This window comes from Bos mutus, chromosome 26, assembly GCF_027580195.1.
Source record: "Bos mutus isolate GX-2022 chromosome 26, NWIPB_WYAK_1.1, whole genome shotgun sequence".
NCBI lineage: Eukaryota > Metazoa > Chordata > Mammalia > Artiodactyla > Bovidae > Bos > Bos mutus.
Genome location: NC_091642.1, coordinates 33,687,203 through 33,709,597, shown reverse-complemented (window position 1 = coordinate 33,709,597; position 22,395 = coordinate 33,687,203). Strand labels below are relative to the sequence as shown.

Here is a 22,395-nt window from a genome sequence, read left to right as displayed (position 1 = left end):
CTTGTTCTCCTTTTATCTCATATTTCCTTATTTCTCCCAGATAAGTGACAAGGAGAGTAAAGGGACCATTCCAAAACAGCTACTGTGTGCCAGGAATTGTGGTAGGTAATTTGCACAAATACTCTCTTCAAGGCCAGTGCCAATAGTGTATTTTATGTCAGGAAAAAAAAGCAGAAAAACAAAAACCCAAGATCCCAGAAGCTATTAACTTCACTCAATCATTGTTTGCTGAACTGAGGAATTCGACTGAAAAAGAACCATTCATCATTAGAAAAGGACTCAATAAAACTGTACTTAAATGGATCTTTAATAGTATAGTTTTTATATATTTGTGTGGGATGGAGAATAATTTCATGGAGAACTATCAGAGTTCTGATAATTTTTAAAGAAATGGGTCTGACATTAATTTTACTGTATATTTAAGCATCAAATTAAAGACATGTGTTTTCAAGGTAGATTTATGTGCTAGGAACTCAAAATTAATGATATACCTAAGGCTCTACATTCTCTGCACAGATTTCCCAAACCTGGTGTTATTAACAAGTGTATAGTAAAACAGAGGACTATTTCTATTTTAAGTTCTTCCTTCTTCTTCTGACCCCTCAGCAGAGTGAAATTCAAGGATCCCCCCTGTCTCTTATGGCCAGAACTAAGATCTATAAAGGATGCAGAGCAATAAGTAGGGTCCCTGGCATGCCAAGCTTCTGGTTCCCAACCATTTTTAGGTGTTCCTTGGCAAGCATACTGAATTATAAATGCCCCAAATACTTGATAATTCCATACCTGGGAGATATGGAAAAAGGAAACTTCTAGAAGGTCAATAGTCACTGAACACATTTCTACATCTGGGCATCTTTTGAGGGAGAGAGCTTGGCCATTTGGATATGGGAAGTGTGATGACCTGGAATCAGCAGGTCCAGATTCTAGACCCACCTCTTCCTCTAACCAACTGAGTACTCTTGGCTCCAGGCTTCAGTGAAATTAGATTTTCCTTCTATCTAAAAGGAGTTAGAATTAATCCCTCTCTAAAGTCCTTTTGAGTTTGCTGTATGTGACCAGCCCTGGCATTTAAACACACTCCTGAAGCTACAGAAAAGCTGAAGAATCATTTAAAAATTAGGATATACCTTTTTGCTTGAATACTGTAAGTTTTAAATCATAACCACAGAAGTTAGATTGGACTAGCAAATAAGTAAGACCTAATATAAGTGCATTTCTGTAAAATCACTTGTACATTTCTGATCAATCTTTTCAGGCTCCTGACATGCCAAATTAGTCCAGTTCCAATTAAGTCATCATCCTCTTGGCAAACGAGGATATGGATCAATAGATGATGGTGAATGAAGTTCTTAGTTTTTTGATTCTTTGTGCCTTAATAATATCTTCTTCAAGGTAAGCCCAAACCAGCAGGGCCGCAGCAATATCAGTGATGAGAGTGGGTCTTAAGGTCAGCAGTCAGGCCATAAAACTCAACATGAAGACATCATTAACAGGCTGAAAACTGCAAGTCTCAAAGTCCAAAAGGAGGTAGCCTTTAGGAGGTGGAATCAGCGGCCTCTGGGTGGAACAGGTGGAGGAGGATGGAAAGTCTCCCTGGTCGGAGGCCTGAAATGGAAGACAAAGCAATTATGATCAAACAGATTTGATGAACTACTTCTTAGGAATCCATGATATGTTGCAAACTTGGTATACTATGGTATACTATGCAAAGGACACATCCTTCAATTAATAAAACTGGAGAGACATACGGACCTTTCAGTGGCATACATGCTAATCTGTGGATTGCAATCCTAGCCAACATTAGAATCACTCCAGGTCGGGGGCTTTGAGAAATACCAGTTCCCAGGCTCAATCCCAGACCTATTCCATCATAATCTCTGGAGGATAAGGCTCAAGCATGACAACATGTAAATAGTGTTCCTCCTTCAACCAGTTGTATTAACCATGTGGTTTATTTTGTGAAGCTTTGACATCCGGGTCCTGGCTGATCCTGGAAGGCCTGCCCCTCTGAGGGGGCTAATTCCTCTAAATAGCCTGCAGTTAGCACACATTTCACACGCAAACTAACCAATCCAGAGTCCATATCCCAATCACCTCCAGCACCAGGACTCTCAAAGTCCAGGCCTCTATCCACCCGCACTAATCACCCCAGGGCCAGGTGTTGGGCAACTGGAGACAGCCCCTGAGCCCCAAAGCCTGCAGAAATTACTCAAACTGCTGCTGCTGCTGCTAAGCCCGACTCTGTGCGATCCCATAGACGGCAGCCCACCAGGCTCCCCCGTCCCTGGGATTCTCCAGGCAAGAACACTGGAGTGGGTTGCCAAATCTGCCTAGCCTGCCTCACTGGTTCCTTCCTGCAGAACCCACAAGAAAAGTTCCTGCCCCTCTTTCTGCCCTACCTGCCCTTTCTTCTGCCTAAACCTGGGGCTCTCCTGGGTGTCCCACCCCAGCATAATGTGCCCGCCTCCTCTTGAGATCTAGGAGTATAACAAACCACCTATTCAATGGTAGTTGTCTCCTGATATGCTGACCTTGCCACACCTAAATAATAATAAAATCTATATTTTAAAACTCCAGTGATTCAAATATGCAGCCAGGCAGCAGACACACTGCAGTAGGGAGATCCTTGAGAGAGGACTTAAGAATTTCTGAAGTCAGCTTCTCACAACTACTTCTACTTGGGATCACTCAGTGTTGTCTCAACTCCATGTCCGCTTTCCTAGAAGCCTCCCTCCACATTGCCTAGATGGTTTTTGAACAGTGCTAAATGACACTCCAGATAGACCTGGGGGAATATATTTACAACAGGTTCAACAATCGAGATGGTATTTCCATATGTGTGCTGTAAAACCAATATTTAATTCTCTTGGAAGTAAGTCAATAAGTCAAGAAAGAGCGCTTTGTCAAGTGCTGTAATTGAACTGTGCTACCCTGGAACTACATACTTGATTGAATGAATCGATGAGTAAATATTTATTAAATGTCTCTTGAATGCAAGTTTTGCATAGGTCAAGGAAACAATAAAGGAGTTGGGAAAAGACAGGCCATCTCAGAAGGCAGAGAGGGAGGCAGAAGTAGAAAAGAATAACAACAGATATCCTCAAGAGGTCCTACAGCACCTGGGCGTAGATGGTTTTGTGTGATTGTCTCTTTATCCAGAGAAAACAGTCTCCTTCCATTGCCCCAACCGGCCCTATGAACCATGAGCTTAGAGGAGAAAGCTGAAGAACCCTCAGGTGTTACCAGTCATCACCTAAATGAGCTAAGGCTGGCTTGATGGTTTCCTTCCTTCCTCTCAACAAACATGTATCCACTGTGCATTAACCTCTGGTGTGGGATATAACAGTAAGTAAAGTGGGCATTGATCCCACCCTTAAAGTGCTGAGACTATAATGGATGAGACAGACAATAGGGAAAGTCAGTGCACTGTACTGAATGTTTTGTTAGGGGACGTTCGTAACCTATGAACACATGGCAGAGGCATTCATGCGCACATCTGAAGGACAAGTTCAACAAGTTCAAACTTTTCTGTTTCTCATCTGCCAGAGAGAAGTAAAGATGCCCACACTGGAGTAATGTGTGCCGCCTGGAGATGACAGGTGGAAGACGGAGAGCACTTTCTGGCTTAGAGTAGGCACTCAAGAGGTAAAGCTAATAATTTTATTATTTGTGGTGAAAGACCTGTTCTTAGACCTTTTCCCCAATAATGCCCCATGAGTCTTACATTTTACCTTCCATCACAAAGAGAGGCACGATTCCCTCCTGGTCACTCTTCCTCTGTTGACCCACTCTGCAATTGAGCAGGTCTGTAAGCAAACCTGGAGAAGGAAATGGCAACCCACTCCAGTACTCCTGCCTGGAGAGTTCTGTGGACAGAGGAGCCTGGTGGGCTGCTGTCCACGGGGTCGCACAGAGTCAGACACGACTGAAGTGACTTAGCATGTATGCATGCATTGGAGAAGGAAATGGCAATCCACTCCAGTATTCTTGCCTGGAGAATCCCCGGGACAGAGGAGTCTGGTGGGCTGCTGTCTATGGGGTCACACAGAGTCAGACACGACTGAAGCAACTTAGCAGCAGCAAACAAACCATCTCCATATTTCTTTCTGGTGAACAGCCCAGCTAAAGATTGGAAGCCCTGTCTTTGGGAATGGATTTGTGATTATACACATATCAAAACCACGGAAGTAAAATGTATCAAATCAGAATTGAGGGGTGGTCTGTGAGGAAACGGCCTCCAAGGACACTGAGAAGCTGGAGTTGGACACAGGATTGGCCAGTCCAGAGACCTGGGCACTGGCTGCTTTCTCCTCTGTGCTGAGGAGATAACTTTGGTTCAAGAACCCAGCAATCCTAATGTTGGTTAACATTGTTTTAAAGCAGGTCTGTTATTTAGACAGTATGCTTTTGTATGATCACAACATTGTTAAAAAATATTTTTAAACTTCCCTATTAGTAAATAATCTCAGGTCCAAGTCCCCTTACTCTCTGACCACTCCCCCTGCTCCTGCCTAGGGATTCCACAGATATCTTTACAAGTGAAAGTCGCTCAGTTGTGCTTGACTCTTTGCAACCCCAGGGACTATACAGTCCACGGAATTCTCCAGGCCAGAATATTGGAGTGGGTAGTCTTTCCCTTCCCCAGGGGATCTTCCCAACCCGGGGATTGAACCCAGGTCTCTCACATTGCAGGCAGATTCTTTACCAGCTGAGCCACCAGGGAAGTCCAAGCAGCTAAAAGGTTAACTCTTGGTACTCCAGGAGGCCTTCAGAAATATGCTCTGATTTGTCAGTACCTAGGCTGTGCCTTAAAGGGGAGTGCACAGATTGTTGTGCTGAGCTCATTGTGCTCAGTCGTGTCTGACTCTTCGCAACTGCATGGACTATAGCCTACCAGGCTCCTCTGTCCATGGAATTTTCTAGGCAAGAATACTGGAGTGGGTTGCCATTTCCCTCTCCAGGGGATCTTCCCCACCCGGGGATCGAACCTGCAACTCTTGCTTCTCCTGCACTGGCAGGAGGACTTTTTACCACTGCACCACCTGGGAAGCCCATAGTGATTGGCTAAATCACTAGGAAACAGCAAAACGTATTCAAAAACAAAGGGGCAATGTCTCAGCAAGATACTGGCTCTTTCTTCCTCTACTGGCAGGACTTTATACCTATGAAGAATGTGACACTGTCAGCTGCCCACTCTGTGGGAGCTGCAAGGGAAACGCCACACAAGGATATAATGCATCTGCTCCTGTTCATGTCACCATCTGCCTTCCCTAACTTTGAAGTCTGTTGGGAACTTACAGCCTGTGGGAATGTGAAGCTTCTTTCTTCTGATGTGTAACCCACCTGCACTGCGGTACATGACTTGATGGCTAGCTGTCAACCCAATCTGTATCAATCTATCATCTGCCCATTCACTTACTTGCGTGATAAATATTTGCTAAGTTCCTAGCATGTGCCAACTACTGAGTTAACTCCATATTGCACTGGGGAGAGTAGAAAAAACTTTAAAAATCAAAACAGTCTTTATCATTTTGAGGTTTACCATCTACTTGGCGAGATAGATATGCAAACAAGGGCCACCATGTGGAGTGAGTTATAATAGAGGTATTTGGGGAACACAGAAAGTTCACGCTACAGAGGAACATCAGGGGAGGCTTCAAAGAAGAGGTGAAGTCTTGACAGAGTCCTAAAGGATGTGTAGGAATCTTCTAAGCAGAGATTGGAAAGGAGTAGGAAGACAGCATTCTAGGCAAAAGGAACATATTGGGCAAAGACTGTACAAAATGGCACAGCTCACTAGGAATGCTTAAGGGGTGAAACATCAATGAATACAGGAGAGAGATGGGACTTAGGGCTACAGCATGCTAAAAAATACAGAAATGAATGCAAGGCTTTTATGCCAGGAAGTGACATCATCAGCTATTTCTGTTCTAGAAAGTGCACTCTTGTGCAATGTGGAGGAGGGACTGACTGGAGGCAGGGAGGTAAATGCAGGGATGAACTTAGGCATGGGCAGATGGAGAGGAGGGGGTGGATCTGAGAGCTGCAAGGGCAGCAGAATGAACAGAGCCTGGGGGCTGCAAAGGAGCAAGAATGGAGGCTGCCTCCGGGGTTAGGGACTTGCGGAAGAAAGAAAATAGTGTCTTGTCTCTGGCTGGGAAGTCATGAGAAGAAGGCAGTTCAGGGCAGAGGAAGGCAGGTGGGATGATGAGTTCAATGAGATCGTGAGTGCAAAAACTGAGCTCATCATCCCACCTGCCTTCCTCTGCCCCGAACTGCCTTCTTCTCATGACTTCCAGCCAGAAAAGCCCAACATTCAGAAAACTAAGATATGGCATCCGGTCCCATCACTTCATGGCAAATAGATGGGGAAACAGTGGCTGACTTTATTTTTCTGGGCTCCAAAATCACTGGGGATGGTGACTGCAGCCATGAAATTAAAAGACTCTTGCTCCTTGGAAAGAAAGTTATGACCAACCTAGACAGCATATTAAAAAGCAGAGACATTACTTTGCCAACAAAGGTCCATCTAGTCAAGGCTATGGTTTTTCCAGTAGTCAGGTATGAATGTGAGAGTTGGACTATAAAAAAAGCTGAGCACTGAAGAATTGATGCTTTTGAACTGTGGTGTTGGAGAAGATTCTTGAGAGTCCCTTGGACTGCAAGGAGATCCAACCAGTCCATCCTAAAGGAGATCAGTCCTGGGTGTTCATTGGAGGGACTATGTTGAAACTGAAACTCCAATACTTTGGCCACCTGATGCGAAGAGCTGACTCATTTGAAAAGACCCTGATGCTGGGAAAGATTGAGGGCAGGAGGAGAAGGGGACGACAGAGGATGAGACGGTTGGATGGCATCACTGACACAATGGACACAATAGACTCTGGGAGTTGGTGATGGACAGGGAGGCCTGGCATGCTGCAGTTCAGGGGGTCACAAAGAGTCGGACACGACTGAGTGACTCAACTGAACTGAACTTGAGATCTCTGGGACCCCTGGTGAGGTCCCCAGTGAAGAGCAGGAAATAGAAGGCCCAGGTAGAGACAGAGATGGACTTAGAGCTGACAGTTCAAGCTCTGGGGACAGCATGAAGAGTGAGGAGAGGCAGGGACCAGGACTGGAGAGAGTGATGAGTGGGATGTGCTGTTTGGGGAAGGGAAGTTCAGGAGAACATAAAGGGGGAAGAGTTGTGCCAGTTCCCAGATCTGCAAGTGAAGTGGAGAATATCCAGTCAGCCTCCCGTCTTATCCATCAGTGGGTCAAGCATTCAGGACAAAGGCCCATGTTATTCGTCACTCAAACATCTCCTCATTTAATTATGAACATTATATACAGTTTCAGAACAACTGCATCTTTTCCAATCTTCACACCAAAAATGCACCCAAACCCTTTTTCTATCAATTACAGATTTCTTTGTAAACACCATTTCTTTAGTCAAATGTGTTTTCCTCCTTTTTCTCTCCCCATCTTTATCACAACATGCTTCCAGAATCTCCCAAACAATTCAACTGCCATCTCTCTTTACACGTTAAATGCATCCCCGTTTCCAGTCTTTATTTCTGGAATCCACTCCCCTAGTTGTTCTCTCTCCTGCAGACAAAGTTCCACAGAGTCTTTGAGGCTCTGCATTCAAGACTGACATTCTTCTTAATCTTGGAACAATTAGATAACTCCCTCCTTTACCTTCAAGAACAAAAGGTCTTAGATCTTCTCCCATGACGCCTGGACCTCCTTGGACAGGTAAAACACAATGACTAAACGACTGGACCCTGGAGTCAGGCACACCTAGGTTTATCACACAGATAAAGTCTCCATCCAGTCTCAAGCCCCAGTTTCTACCTCTGCAAAATGGGATAACTCTAAATATCTACCACTTGAAGTTGTGGAGAGAATTAAATGAGTTAATGCATTTAGTGAGTTTACCAGAATACCCAGCACATAGTAAGTGCCAATAAATACAAGCATTTATTACCATAACTGCTCTCCATAAACATCCCTCCCCAGTCACCAACTATATGTAATTTTCAAGTAACAGAACATAATGCAAATTCAGCAGACAGGACTAGATTATCACTAAAGTTCCTTCTAGGGCTAATGCTCTAATATGTGACCTCTAGTCTACAACAGGGAAACATGTTTGGTGAGTGTAAAGCATTTTGGGACTGTGGGAGGTTTTCATAGCAAGTGTCAGTAGGTGAATGTTGCCAGGAACACACAGAAAAGTGGTAACAGCGAAGACAGAAATGGAGAGATCCTCAGTGCAGAGTCAGCTGCTCTTTCCAGAGAAACATAAGAAAAACCTCCCTGTGGCACTTTCTCAACAAATTTCACTGATGAGGTTTATTTGAGTTAAAAGATTCAAAATGTAAAAAAAAACAACCCTAGTTAATCACCCCTTACCCACACACTGTATTTTAGACATCAAAGAATTAAACTCCTAAGACAAGCCTAGGCTTTTATTCCCAAAGCTTCCTTTCTGCCTTAGCAGACAGTTACACAAGCTAGCTTTGACCACCTTTTCAGTGGTTCCACAAGACCTCAGAAAGGTTCCTGCCAGGAGCCAGAACACACATCAAAGCCCCATAAGTCAGTCACACTCTTTTGTCTAATGCCCAGCCCCCAATCTCCATAGGCTCATCCTTCTGTATAAGAATCATACAGGCAGTTGTGGTCTTATTTAGGGCCAGAAACTCAATCCTTACAACTCTGTGAGGAAGTCCATTTATTATCTCCATTTATTGGACACAGAAATAAAGTCTCATGAAAGTTAAACAATTCATCCATGTACACAAGAGGCTGCCAGGGTATTCCCAGGTGGTGTTTCCCCACTACCAAACCATCCTGTCTCTCATCTGCATTTCATCCCCAAGTCCTTCTTATCTCCTGGTCCTCCAGAAGCACTGTCCCCACAATACAACCAAGGGAATTAATTATTCAGGAGTTGAATTCTAGCCAAACAGATTTAAAAAAAATATGCAAAATGTTGACCTTTCCCAGTGTATTTCACTGACAAAATACTGAATTTGTTACTTAGAGTCTGCAACTGAATAAAGCATCACTTAAGTGAATGAAGAGTCCACGTTGAAATGTGTCCAAAGTATGCATTTCAGTGAGTTTAGCTCTGTACTCACTCTTGGGTCACCTTAGATGTCCCCAGACCCTACTCTGCCCTGAGACTCAACAAGCAAGGAAAAAAATGTTCTGTCAGCTTCCTTGTTACCTCTGTGAGGCGGCTCGGGGTGGCACCCTGGGGGGCCTCTCAAGGGGCACGGTGGGCATGCTGTCCACTTGTAGAGGGCCTGGACTACGACTCCTGGTAACCTCGGGAGCTTCATTATCCTACAGCAAAAAAAAAAAAAAAAGATGAGAGAGAAGGCTGAAAATGACATTAAGCAGCAACACAGCGGGACAGAGCCATCCCACAAGCTCCTCGGCTCTCCCCAGGCTTTGGTGGAAGATTACTCACTGACTGAAAATCAATAACCCAGCAACACGGGGCAGTTTTCCACTGACTCTGACAACCAGAGTCACTGAAGAGACGATGGGACCTGAGTTACTGACATTATTAGTGACCTGAGCTCTCGTTCCTTGCTGCTCAGCGTGATTTGTGGGCCAGCAACAGCGAGCACCACCTGGCAGCTTATGAGAACCACAGGGTTTCAGGCCCCTCCTCACACCTGCATTTTCACAAGATCCTAGGTGATCCTTATGCATAGTAAAGTTTGAGGAGCATTGCTCTAGGGGAACCAGGTAGGGCTGGAGAAATTTTCTTTTTAAGCAGAAGTCCCTTTGGGGGACTGTGATTGGTCCTCCGTCACAGGATAATACAAGCTGTGCACTGGTGGGTGGCCCACCCTAGGACCCTACCTCAGGGAGTCTCCCGGGTTGGCAGTGACTTGTGTGACCCCCACCCATGGAGAAGCAGAAAAGCATGGTGAGAGAAAAAGCAGACACCCACAGGAAAAAGGAGACCAGAGAGTGTGTGGCCTGGGGGCGGTGGCGGGGGGGACACAAACCACCAGCCCCAGCTCTGCACGCCTGCCGCTCCTGACCCAGGCCCAGAAAGCTGACTGCCACCCCTGGATTCCCAGATACTCACCCAGTTCCCTCTCTCAGAAACCCTTTTGGTTTAACCCTCTCCCTCCTTCCTTCCCTCTTTCCCTTCCTTTCTTCTCCTCTTTATTGATGGGAAATTAATATAACATAAAGTGATCATTTTAAAGTGAACAATCAGTGCCATTCAGTACGTTCACAATATCGTGCAACCACCATTTCTGTCTAGTCCCGGACATTTTCCCGACACCCCCTAAAGGAAACACTATCCCTTAGGCAGTTTCTCCCCATTTCCCCTATCCCCAGCCCTGGTAACCACCAGCCTTCTATCTCGATGGATCTACCTATTCTGGATGTCTCAAATAAATGAAGTCCCACATGGATGATCTTTTGTGTCTGGCTTCTTTCTCTTGGATTTCTCTTTCCTGCAGTGAAATGACCCCTGAGACAAAGACCTATGTGGGTGGGGGTGCCCCAGCTCTCACCTCATTGTCCCCCTCCATCCCGCTGCTCACACTGAGGAGGCTCCGGGTGCTGGACCGGTTACTCGCGCTGCCTAAAGGGTGCAAACAGAGTCAGCTGGACTGTGCAGGCTCTCGAGATGAAGTAAAAGGCAAAAATCTAGCACTTACTGATAGAAACAGTACATAAGCTGTGAATGCAGGATTCTTCAAAATGCTGCTATCTAATAATATACCACGTTATTAGAGTTCACTTCTTTCAGCATAAAAATGGGTCATCTTTTTATGACCACGTTTCGCTTTATAGCTACCATTTACCAAGAGCTCACCCCACGTTCTATGCTTTAAAAGCATGACTGCCTTTAATCCCTAGGAAAACCTTATCTGATGCTAGTACTTCGATTTGACAGACTAGGAAGCAGAGGTGCTCTGTTTCTCACCTGTTCAGTGGTGTTTCTTAAATCTGCAAACAAACTTTGTTACTGAAGTTTTTTTACCTATTTAGGAATTACAGCAAGCACATGCAAGCATCACGCACGTATACACACCTTCTAAAAGGGGGCCAGTGTGACACAAAACACAAAGCACAAATTCAAAAGTATGATTTACACACCAGATAGGAACTATGACTGTGTGAGTTCAGCTGCTTAGAGATGTAAGTTGGGGATTTATCATCTAAATCACTGAAACAGCATTATCCAATTGAGTTTTCTGGAAATGTTCTGCTGTGTGCTGTTCAGTTTGGTAGCTAATGTGACATAGCGCAACTGAGGAACGGAATTTTAAATTTTATTTAGTTTTAACGAACAGATTTACATAGTCACATGCAGTTATGGGCTACTGTACTGGGCAGGACAGCATTAGAACAAGCTCAAGGACGTGATGGTTTGGCAGTGAAGAAGGAAGATTAACAGTTAATCAACTAAAACTTTGACTTTAATTTTTCCAATATATGCTGTTAACAGTATTGCCAGCACTTAGGTTTAGCTGAATTTTCACTCAAAATAGCTACTTATATTAGATTATAGGTAAACTGTCTTACGGAGAAGGCAATGGCATCCCACTCCAGTACTCTTGCCTGGAAAATTCCAAGGACAGAGGAGCCTGGTGGGCTGCAGTCCATGGGGTCGCTGAGTTGGACATGACTGAGCGACTTCGCTTTCACTTTTCACTTTCATGCACTGGAGAAGGAAATGGCAACCCACTCCAGTGTTCTTGCCTGGAGAATCCCGGGGATGGGGCAGCCTGGTGGGCTGCTGTCTATGGGGTCGCACAGAGTCGGACATGACTGCAGCGGCTTAGCAGCAGCAGCAAACTGTCTTAGTTTTGACTTTATTATGGCATCAACTTTGACCTAATTAATTTAGATACCAGCTTTACAAAAGCAGGTTGAGATTATAATTTTGGATTATTTCTTGGAGGCAGATTTTTAAATTTAAGATAATGTGTCAAAATATTTCTAGAAACCAGGGGATTGAGAGTTTGTTTCAGAGTTAAGGACAACATGACCCTGTCTCTTTCTATCCAGTTGCCCACATATAACACTGTTCGCTCAGCTAGAACGTCCTTTCCTTCCCACTCCCCCAGCCCACTCCATCCACAAATTTGAAACCTCCTCAGGCTCCAATGCTCAGGACAAATGCTATCAAAACCTTTCCTGATTCCCCCAAATGGAAGTAACCCCTCCTGTGCATGGGCTTCCATCCCTGTGGGGCCAAGCCTCCACGTCATTCATCATTGTTCATCTTATTCCTTTACAACCAACCAGACTCCTTCCAGAGATTATCTGCTGGGAGGGAGCAAAAAGGTGTCCAGGAGCTGATTCTAGGATCCTGGAAATTCATACCTACCAGCTCCCACTATCCTTTCCCTTGGTGTTGTTGAATTTTTAACCCCCAGTGCTTGACTTTGAACCCTCACTCCTGGTTTATCTGCCCTGGCCCTCTCCCTTCTCCAAGGCCGATGACCTGGTTGGCCCCAACCCACCTGGATGGCACCATTGGTGGGAGGTTCTGGCCCCGGGCCCCCATCACATTCACTCTTGTTGGGGGAAAGGGGCAGTGCCCATGCCTTGCCAGGCTTCTGTCACCAGGGAAGAAGGATCAGACAAGCCTCTTGCACTCTTTTTACACTTTCTCTCCTCCATTATAAGCTCCCAGAGGACAGACCCTGTTTCTTTTTTAGCTTTATGTCTCCAGTGTACAGTCTAGCTCCACATGCACAGATTGATAGGGGTATGAATGAGAGAAAAAAATGATCATGTATATGATTGTTAAGAAACTTGAGTCAGGCAAACAAGAAGGAGCTCAATGGTCTTTCTTTAATGAAACTTTTGTTCTCTTAAACATAACACTAATATCTTGTGCTTAAAATTGTAGATATAACTAGATTTAACCTGAAACTGTTTTCCTCTAGTTTCCAAGAGATAGCAGCTGCAGCACGATAAAATAGTGCTGTTTTTAGGGCATGATTCTGGGGGTTGAAGGGCTGTTGGTGGCTCGGAGCTGGACTATCCTCATTCTCTCTCCTTGCCCTGTGAACTCTCTCTCTTTGGAAGGAAATATGTCCCCAAGGTTGAGTACACAGAAAGATCTGTATGTGAACCCCCGATCCTCTGCTTAATTGTCAAGTGACCCAGGATTAGATGCTTAGCCTATGTCTCGGTTTCCTGATCTCAGAGCACTACTGTATAGGATGAGATCGTATGGTAACATGCTTGGCACAGAGCCTGTAAGAGCAAGCATTTAATTAATTACCGCAGCTATCATCATCATCAATTTCAAGATGGCAGATTATCCATTAGTGACTCAAGGACGCCACCTCCAGTATCCACACCTTTGTACTGCCTCCTCCTCACCTCCCTCTTGGCTTAGCCACAGGACTCACTTTCGCCAATATGACATTATCAAGTGTGATGTAAGGCAAAGCTCGATAAGCACTTGCACACCGGGGCTTGCTTTTCTGGAATGCTCCCTATATGGATCTTGTTATCACACAAGAAGTTCAGGCTATTGAATTAGAGGCCATATACAGAGAGGCCCTGAAGAATGAGAGGCCATCATGGATGCTCCAGTCTGTGCCAAGCTTACAGCTGAGTACAGTTGCACAAGTGACCCCAACTGGCCACATGGGGCAGAGGTGAACCATCCCCACGGCCTCCTGGCCAAGTTTAGAATCAGGCTTAAATAAATGATTGTGTTTAAAGCCGTTGCATTTTTGGATAGTTTGTTATACAGCAATAGATAACTGAATAACAGGGACCGGATGCAATCTACAGCCACGGAGCAAAATAAAACCCTCTGGCCTGTCATTTAATACATTTCTTACCCAATCAGCTAGCAATCCCTGGGCAGTAAACCACCACACAAGGTAAAACAGCAGAGTTTACGCTTTCCATTCTATTCTCACTCCAAAGTAACTCAAAGTAAAACATACAGATAAAATAGTTTGAATGAATCCAAACCCGAAATGAGTATTCTGTGTTTATCTTGTTAAATTTCCCCTTTCCTTACCCCAGAAAGCCCTGCCTTCACCCCCACCCCAGAGTGTCTACACTCCTTCTCTCCTCCACAGCACAGCTGAGATGGGTTGCCTGCCCCTTGCTTCCTCTGCCATCTGTGATCACTGGGAAAATCTCTCCCATTTCTGAACTTGTCAGAATTCTCTAACTTGCCTCAAGGGGGTAGTATATATTATTACCCTCATTATGTAAGGGAGATTTTCATCTCTATCAAGTCCAGACTTAACATGGCTGTGTGGTACGCTTTGGGTATGTTTCAACAGGTAACAGTGGCAGAGGGAAGAGCTGGGTTCTACTCCTACTGCCATTGACTGGTTGTGGGACGTCGGGCAAAACTCTTTCTCTTTCTGGGTTACAAATACCCTGCTAAAAAAGTAAGGAGGAGGAACAGTTCAGAGGCTCTTGACCTAAGTCCACAGATGGGCAAAATTGTGTGTGTGTTGAAACACATGCAAGTGTATTTTTATCAGAAGGACATGCAGAGCATACGTCAGATTCTCAAAGGGGTTCGTGATACAGAAAAGATAAAGAAGCCCTGGGTTAGATGAGCTTCCAATTCCTACCTCCACATGGCAGTCTTCCACCTGACATTCAAGGAGACTTTGAGTCCTGAAATTCAGCTTGTCTCTTGCTCTTTTATTTTTTGCCCCTAGCCACTTTTGTTAACACTGAAATGTAAGAAAGCAGGGAAACTCAATCTATTTGGCTTGTGAAGCGGGCGTGTCTGAAGTCAGTTAACATTGCCCTGGATCCGGAAACAAAGCCTCAGCTCCTGCCTGCACATCAGCGGGTATTGTCTGTCGCAATCAGACTCCTATTCAAGCTTTCAAGCCAAAAGAAAAACATTTCCAAATCAGATCCTCAACTGCCTATACAGTTGGAATTCTGAAATCTGAATCCACTGTTACCTAATGTTTTTGACTTTGTGACTTTTCCTTTCCCTGACCACGGTTGAAGCAAAAAGAACAGTAAGCAAGAGTCTTGACCCTGATCCAGTCTGCCTGAGCTCAAATCCAAGCGCTACCCCTTGTTGGCTATTTAACCTAGAGGAAGGCCCTAGGCTGCCTGTTTCCCCCTCAGTAAAAAGAGGTGATAGTACCTATCCTGCAGAGTGATTACGATAATTAAATCAGAGAATCTGTGGAAGAGGCTTAGCAGATAGTGAATGCTCAATAACTATTAACCAGTACTATTACTAGGATTTTTCATTTATAAAAGTGGTAGAGTAATAATTATCACACACTCCGCCTTCCGGGGATACTAATGTAAAGGGTCTTCTGTGCCCTCAAAAAAAGGCAAACCTCACAGGCTAAATGTCCCTCATTTCTTACACCTCCTAGGCCCAAACCAGGCTCCAGTTAATATCTTCTGGGCTCATCATAGAGCATGTTTCCAAGACCCAAAGGCACCTGCTGGAGTCCAGCTGTGAAGGCACCTGGGGCCACCTGCTTACTTGCTGTGCTGGAGGTACTGTCTGTTTTCCAGTCTCCTCGTCTTAGCTCTGTCCTTGGGGGAAAGACGCTTTTCCTGGGGCCACTCTCATAGACTCCATACTCCACTTTCCCAGGCATGTGCTGTGAGTGCCGAATTGGGACCGTGATCTCCAAGTCTGGAATTAGAGAGAAAGGGATCAGCTTTAAGGAACCGGGATGCCAGTTACCAAACTGCCAGTTACCAAACTGCGAAGCTGCTTCCTCTCTACCCGCCTCCTTCCCCTGAACCTGGAGGGGAGGGGAAGGAAAGGAGAGGAGGGGAGGGGGGGAGAAGGAGAAGGGGAGGAGCCACGGGGAAAGAGGGGCAGGAGGGTGGGGACCCTGCCCAATCAGCACGGAAGCTCCACAGAACCATGCATGGCAATCACTGGCAGAAGGTTGGGTGGAGGAATGTTGGAAAGGGCAGAGAAGTACTTTTCCATCAGGTGACAGAAAGAATGTGCAATTAGGGAAAGGTTGGTGGCTCAGACTGTAAAGAATTCCCCTGCAATGCAGCAGACTGGGGTTCAATCCCTGTGTCAGGAAGGTGCCCTGGAGAAGGGAATGGCTACCCACTCCAATATTCTTGCCTGGAGAATTTAATGGACAGAAGAGCCTGGGAGTCGGACACAACTGAGCGACTAACACGTTCATGGGTGCCCCAGCTCTGCCACTCAACTGTGGAACTTGAGTTAGTCAGCCAACCCCTCTGATTTCTCCTTTTCTAAGGACGGGTTACGAATGCCATTGATTGTAATACTAGGTTATCCTGCACGTCATGCATAGTTCCGAGAGCCTACATATTCTTAGCTTCTTCAGTCCTCCAACACCCATGAAATAAATACTATTGTCAGCATGCTCAATAGAAACTAAGGTATAGAGACGTGAAGTAGCGTCTCCCAAGTCCCCATCAAGCAGCTGGTAAGTGGGATAGCTGGGATGTGAACCCAGGCTCCAAAGTCCAGGCCCTTACGGACTCGGTTGCCTCCCATAGAGACGGTGGGTGGTCCACAATGACAGTAATGATCCAGAGAATTCATGGAAAGAGGTCCATAAGATCCATGAAAGATTTTGTGACTTGCAAGGCTGATCACTGGTTTGAGACCCCACAGATTCAGCAAGATAATTCCTTTGTCCTGCAAAGCATTAACCTGGCCTCTTCACTGGCTTTGCCCGATCAGTGACTGGTCTTTCTTCCCTGTGCCCTGGGGATTTCCACCCCTGGTTGCTATGAGCAGAAAACAACCCCAACTGACAAGTGGAACAAAGTATCTGTGGGTGCCCGACCCAGCTTCCTCCCTAGGTAAGTGTGAAAGCCAGGTGAGCTCCTGTCACAGGGCTCCCCTTAAGGCCCCGGACCTTCCCAAGTCTCGGGGCAGAGACTCTAGGAAGAGGTGTAAGCGTGGGTGGGCTTTCGGAGATGTGTGCCCTTAATCTCAAGGAACTACTTCCTCCTCTGCCTCCCCTCTGTTAGGGAGCAGGTGTGGCAGGAAGTCTAGGGAGTGTGGCACCTGCCAAAGCCAGAGGTCTGCCAAGAAGGGTGACTGTGTACACTAGCACAGCAGGGAAGAGCGGGGTGGGGATGGGCTGGATGGAGCGTGTGCTCGGCATTCGCGTGGAGAGTATTAAAACAGCGGATTGCCGGCTTGCGTGGGCTCGAGCTTGCCTCATTCTAGGGACCCCGATCTCAAGGGTAGTGTATGGTCCTAGCTTTCCAGACCTCTGTGTAACACAGGTCTTTTTCACATCCTTAGCCTCCTTTGGTTATAACTGAGCAGTGGAAGCTCCCACCCACTTGGGTGCCCAAGCCTGAAAGTGCGTGGGCAGGGACTAGTCAGTGAGCCCCACATGGGTGTGAGCCCACAGTGTCTCAGAGCCCAAACAGGTAACGCATTCTCCCCCTCAGCTTTGACTGACGTTTTTAATGACAATCTTTTCAAGGTAAATTCGTGACTGCTTAATTCACTTCAGTGAAGCAGTTTTCAGCTCACAACCAGTTCAAGGAAAGATAAGTAAAATACACAGGAAAAAAGTTGGGAATCAAAGTTCAAAAAAATCAAGTAGATCCAGGCTAAATGTCCACAAAATCCTGATATTCTTTGAACAGAGGGACAGTGCCAGGAAAAATAATTATCATCACTATACTGGGAATCGCTTTTCCCAAAGTGCATTCACATGTGCTAATATTCCTCCTCTGAACTTTGCTACTCTGGTAAGTGGGCTTTTCTGGTGGTTCAGTGGTAAAGAACTTTCCTGCCAACGTGGGTTTGACCCCGGGGTCAGGAAGATCCCTTGAAGAAGGAAATGGCAAACCCACTCCAATATTCTTGCCTGGGAAATCCCACAGACAGAGGAGCCTGGCAAGCTGTAGTCCATGGGGCCACAAAGAGTTGGACACAATTTAGAGACTAAACAACAACTCTGTTAAGCAGATAAACTGGGTGTGACCACAGATGGGGAAACTGAGGCATGAAGCGGTTAATGGAAAAGTCTTGGATCATGAAATGATTTGGAGACAAAGCTGGGATCAGAATCCAGGTTTCCTGGGACCCAGCTTGCTCCTTTAGGTCCTGCCCTGCACTGACCACAGACACACCCAGAACACAAATATTGGTATTCTTCTCTGTGGGGTCAGGGCATTCAGTAAGTCCTGGGCCAGCCAGCCCTCTTCTGACTTCCTACATTATCAGTGCTCTGCACAGTCTCAGTGAGAGTAAGCCAACTCCCAGGGCTGAGAACAGACTGGCAGGTTATTATGAACAGACTGTTACTTCTTAATCGTCCTTGGTCTTTTAACCCAAATTAAAGAAAAATCATCATTGTTTTTCTTTTCTAAGGCAAATGAGGTTTCCAAATGAATAGAGTCAGTCCTTGAGTGGGGTGGCCTCCATTCTTTGAAAAGATTGTTCAAGCAGAAATGCCATTCATCAGCCCCAATTCTCCTATAGGTCAATGTTATCCTGTGTGGACAATTTTCAAATGTTTTTTTTTTGTTTTTTGTAAAGCAGAATTCTTTCCTCTAAAGAAAACAGAAGCTCAAAATAGAAACAGATTTTTTTGTAAAGGAGTTGCAATGGTTGAAGCAGAGTAAGGGGCCCCAAGTCCTGTCCCATTCTTAACCTACCCCCTACCCCATCCCTAACTGCCACTCTGCTCCTACCTGCTACCCTTACAAGCATGGATGCACCAGTGCTGGGGCAGCTGAATGTGAAAACCCTGGAATAGGCAATTTTAAGTTAGTATGTCACTAAATACATGATTGAGCTTTATGCAATTAACTAATACATCACACTTACTCAGCCACAAATGGCGACTTTGCTTTGGCAGATGCTCTGATGCCCGGGGACCTGGCCAGGTCGTGCAGGGTCCAGCTTCCACCTGCATGAGCTTTTTCTGGGAGCCAGATTCCAAGTGCCCATCTCCCAGCAGGCCTCACACAAAGACACAGGAGCTGGTGTCTAAATGCCCCATGGGAGGGATAGCCATTCCAGAGTGTTCTCCGTTGAGTCCTAGTGTCTTTGTGGAGAGGAAGCTGCAGTCTCCGCGGTGCTAACTGCCGGCTGCTGGCCACCTTTTCTTCCTCTCTCGCTTCCCCACCCCCTACTGTGCTCCCCAGGGTCACCTCCCAAATCAGCTGTGGGTGTGTGTGCTTAGTCGCTCAGTTGTGTCCAACTCTTTGCAACCCCATGGACTGAGGCCCACCAGGCTCTTCTGTCCTTGGGGATTCTCCAGGCAAGAATACTGGAGTGGGTTGCCATGCCCTCCTCCAGGGGATCTTCCCAATGGAGGGATAGAATCCAGGTCTCCCACATTGCAGGTGGATTCTTTACCGACTGAGCCACCAAGGATGCCCCCACATGCCCCACCAAATCACAGCTTTCTTGACACTGTGTATATTTAAAAGTGTGAAATGTTTCATTCAATCAAGTCTTCTTCTTCTTCTTCTTTTTTTAGCCATGTTGTGCAGATTGTGGGATCTTAGTCCCCCAACCAGGGCTCAAACCCATGACCTTCAATGGAAGTATGGAGTCCTGACCACTGGACCACCAGGGATGTCCCATGGTTCTTGTGCCATAGTTTTAAAAAGCACCTCCGCCTTCTACCACTGGGTACCCTGCCGTCTGACCCTAGGATGAATACAGCTCTTGAACGACTTTCTTCCTCCTCTCCTTTGTCCTCTTCCCAACCAGAAGGCAGACAAGTATGAGTGTGGCTAATGGCAGCACACATTTAAAACCTCGTCACCCAGGCAGGAGTCTGAGGATGACCCCTCTGACCTTCCGCCCACTCCTTGCCCAGGGATGGTGGTGCCACACGGGTAGCACCTGGAGGAGGGAGGGTCAAGGGGAGCAGAGGGTTCTCAGTGCGCACAACTGGAATCCATGGCCCTGCTACTGGACCTCCGCTACACACGGCAGGAGCTCCGCTGCACCTGAGATCCGTGTGGTGTGGACACCGATGACACAGTAGACCTGCTTGAACCAGATACTGACACTACGTGAATGGGACTTTCTCCTTTCTCTGCTCAGAGAAACATGTCTTCCTAAATGCCAAGGGGAGAGTCAGGTGCCTAGGAGAAAGCATTATTGTCCTCTCTCATGGGAGGAGAGAGGGGTACAGAGTTCAAGCCTTCCTTTCTTTCATTTGCTGACATGCCTTATGTGCCAGCCAGGTACTAGATTTACAGAATTAACAAGACAAAGTCATTGTTCCAAAGGACCTTACAGCCTATTGGGGGACCCAGATCTGTAATGAGGGTGACAGGTGCTGGACGAGTGGTCTGCCCATTCAGGCCCCAGCAGAAAAGACAGTCAAGGAAAACAGACCATAGCAAAGTCCCCCAGCGTGCAGGAGCCCCAGGAAGCCACATACCTGTCTGCTTTCCTGATTTTTGTTTCTCTCTCTGTCTTCGGGTGATGCTATCTCTTAGCCGTTTAAGATTTTCCTGGAAAAATTTAGTTTGTTTTTAAAAATATACACCAGAATTATACCCTCAAGGCATTAGAGTTTCTTTCTGATTTTATGACATTTGCAAGATATATCACATTGCAATAACATTTCCAACATGCAAATGAGGCCAAGTGCATTTGCAATCAGTTCCCAGAGAAATTCAAGTCCTCTTAGAAGCTACGCCTGAAGAGAAGACGTCTTGTCCACAACAAAGGGTCTCCCCTCCTCTCTGGTTCCCAGTTCCTTCCCAGCCTTATAATCCACCCCCACCTTGCACGCCCCTTAGACAGGCCAGTCTCCTACCTGCTTACAAGCTCTCCACCCTCATTCCCACCTCTGAGACTGTGTTCTCGCACATTCCCCTGACCTTGAGGGACAATGATTCCATGACTCTGTTCCCAGCCTGGGTCAAGGCCCACCTTCTAAACCACCTCCCCCTACAGCAGACTGTCCCAGTCTTTAGTGATGCCCATGCCATGTGGCACTGGGTTATGATGTGTGTGCCGTGTGCATGTGTGCATGCGTGTGTTGTGTGTGTGTGTGTGTGTGTGTGTAGTCTCTTCAGAGGCACTGAGCTCTTAAAGGGCAAGAGACCAGGTCTTGCATCTTCCTGTCATCCTTCTGTTTGGGCTATCACAGTCATTCAATAAATGTTAAACAGACATGTGAGGAGCAATATTTGTTGCTATTTTAGTTCATAAACAACAATCACCTTGAAGTGAAGTGTCTGAGCATTCTAGGGAAATGCCCCAGGGACTAACACTCAGACCATCTGGCTGGAGCAGAACGTTCCTGTGAGGGAGCCACAGAGGCAGGACAGAAAGACTGGTTGGGTTGTGACTGCAGCTGAGAGACTGAGCTTGGGCCAGGAAGCAGCAGGGAGACACTGGAAGTTGGGGGCTGGCCATAGCCGTAAGGTCGGGCAGAGAGGAGGGGGAAGGAGTTGGAGGCAAGGAGACCCACCTGAAGACGATGTGATAGGGCAGATGTAGGTGACACAGGTCAGCATGAGGATGTGGCAGAGGGAGCGCAAAGATAGGAGCAGAGGCGAGAGGAAGAATGCACGGAGCAAGACCAAGTAAGACACACAGCGGGCTGGATGTGGGGGAGTGTGGAGAAGAGCCCAGGAGAGTCTGAAGTCCGGACATCGGCCTCTGGAAGATAACAGTGAGTGAACAGACACAGGGAGCCAGGCCAGGGAAGAGGCCTCAAGGGCCTGTGTGTTGTTGGGTGTGCTGCAGGTCTAGGATTCCTCGGGGGACATGCCCAGCTGGTGGCTGAAAAGACGTTACCAGAGACACAGAAGCAAGAGTCACCTGAAGAGAGAAGGAGCTGAAGGGAAGGTGCCTGCTCACGAGAGGGGAAGTAAGGGACAGAGACAGAGGAAAATGGGGCACAATGGGGCAGCCCCTGGTATGGTCTTCACACTGTCCAGTCCTCGGACTCCTTGGCTCTGTAAGTGCCAGGAGGCAATCAGAGCATGGAGTACTCTCAGCATTTACTATGTGCCAGGCATGCCAAGGGCTTCACAAGGTTGACGTTGTCTAGCCCTCTTCCCTCACACTTCAGAGATGGGAAAGCAGAGGTACAGAGAGGCTGTGGTCGTCCAGTCTAAAGAGGCAGAGTAAGGCTGGACTCAGGCTGCCTGGCACTGGAGCTCTGGCTACTCCTGATGACCATGCTGCGTGGCACCAACTTGGCAAGGACTCAGAAGATCAGTGTTTGGCCAAGACCAGCCTGTTCCCAGCAGTACTGCAGCCTCCCTGGGTCTCCTGGGTGAGGAGGGCCCTGGGTTCCTGCATCCAGACCCCCAGAGGGAGGGAGACAGGCTGGGAGAGAGTGCTTTAGGAGCACTCAGAGGGCAGACACAGCATTGCGAAGGGAGCACAGGCTCTGAAATGAGAAAGGTTTCCTTTGAATCCTGACCCTGCCTCCCTAC

General features: G+C 46.6%; 1 protein-coding gene across 1 annotated transcript in view; it reads right to left on the bottom strand.

Annotated features, from left to right (window-relative positions):
- Positions 1–289: 289 nt before the first annotated feature.
- The window catches only part of PIK3AP1 (phosphoinositide-3-kinase adaptor protein 1), a 120,580-nt gene continuing 98,474 nt past the window's right edge, over positions 290–22,395 (bottom strand). The window contains exons 13-17 of the mRNA XM_070363371.1: positions 20,379–20,451; positions 15,488–15,643; positions 10,539–10,609; positions 9,221–9,339; positions 290–1,605 (exon numbers count right to left, since the gene is read on the bottom strand). Of these exons, the coding sequence (XP_070219472.1) occupies positions 1,548–1,605; positions 9,221–9,339; positions 10,539–10,609; positions 15,488–15,643; positions 20,379–20,451 (477 nt within the window). The 3' untranslated portion in view covers positions 290–1,547. The remainder of the gene's footprint in view (positions 1,606–9,220; positions 9,340–10,538; positions 10,610–15,487; positions 15,644–20,378; positions 20,452–22,395) is intronic.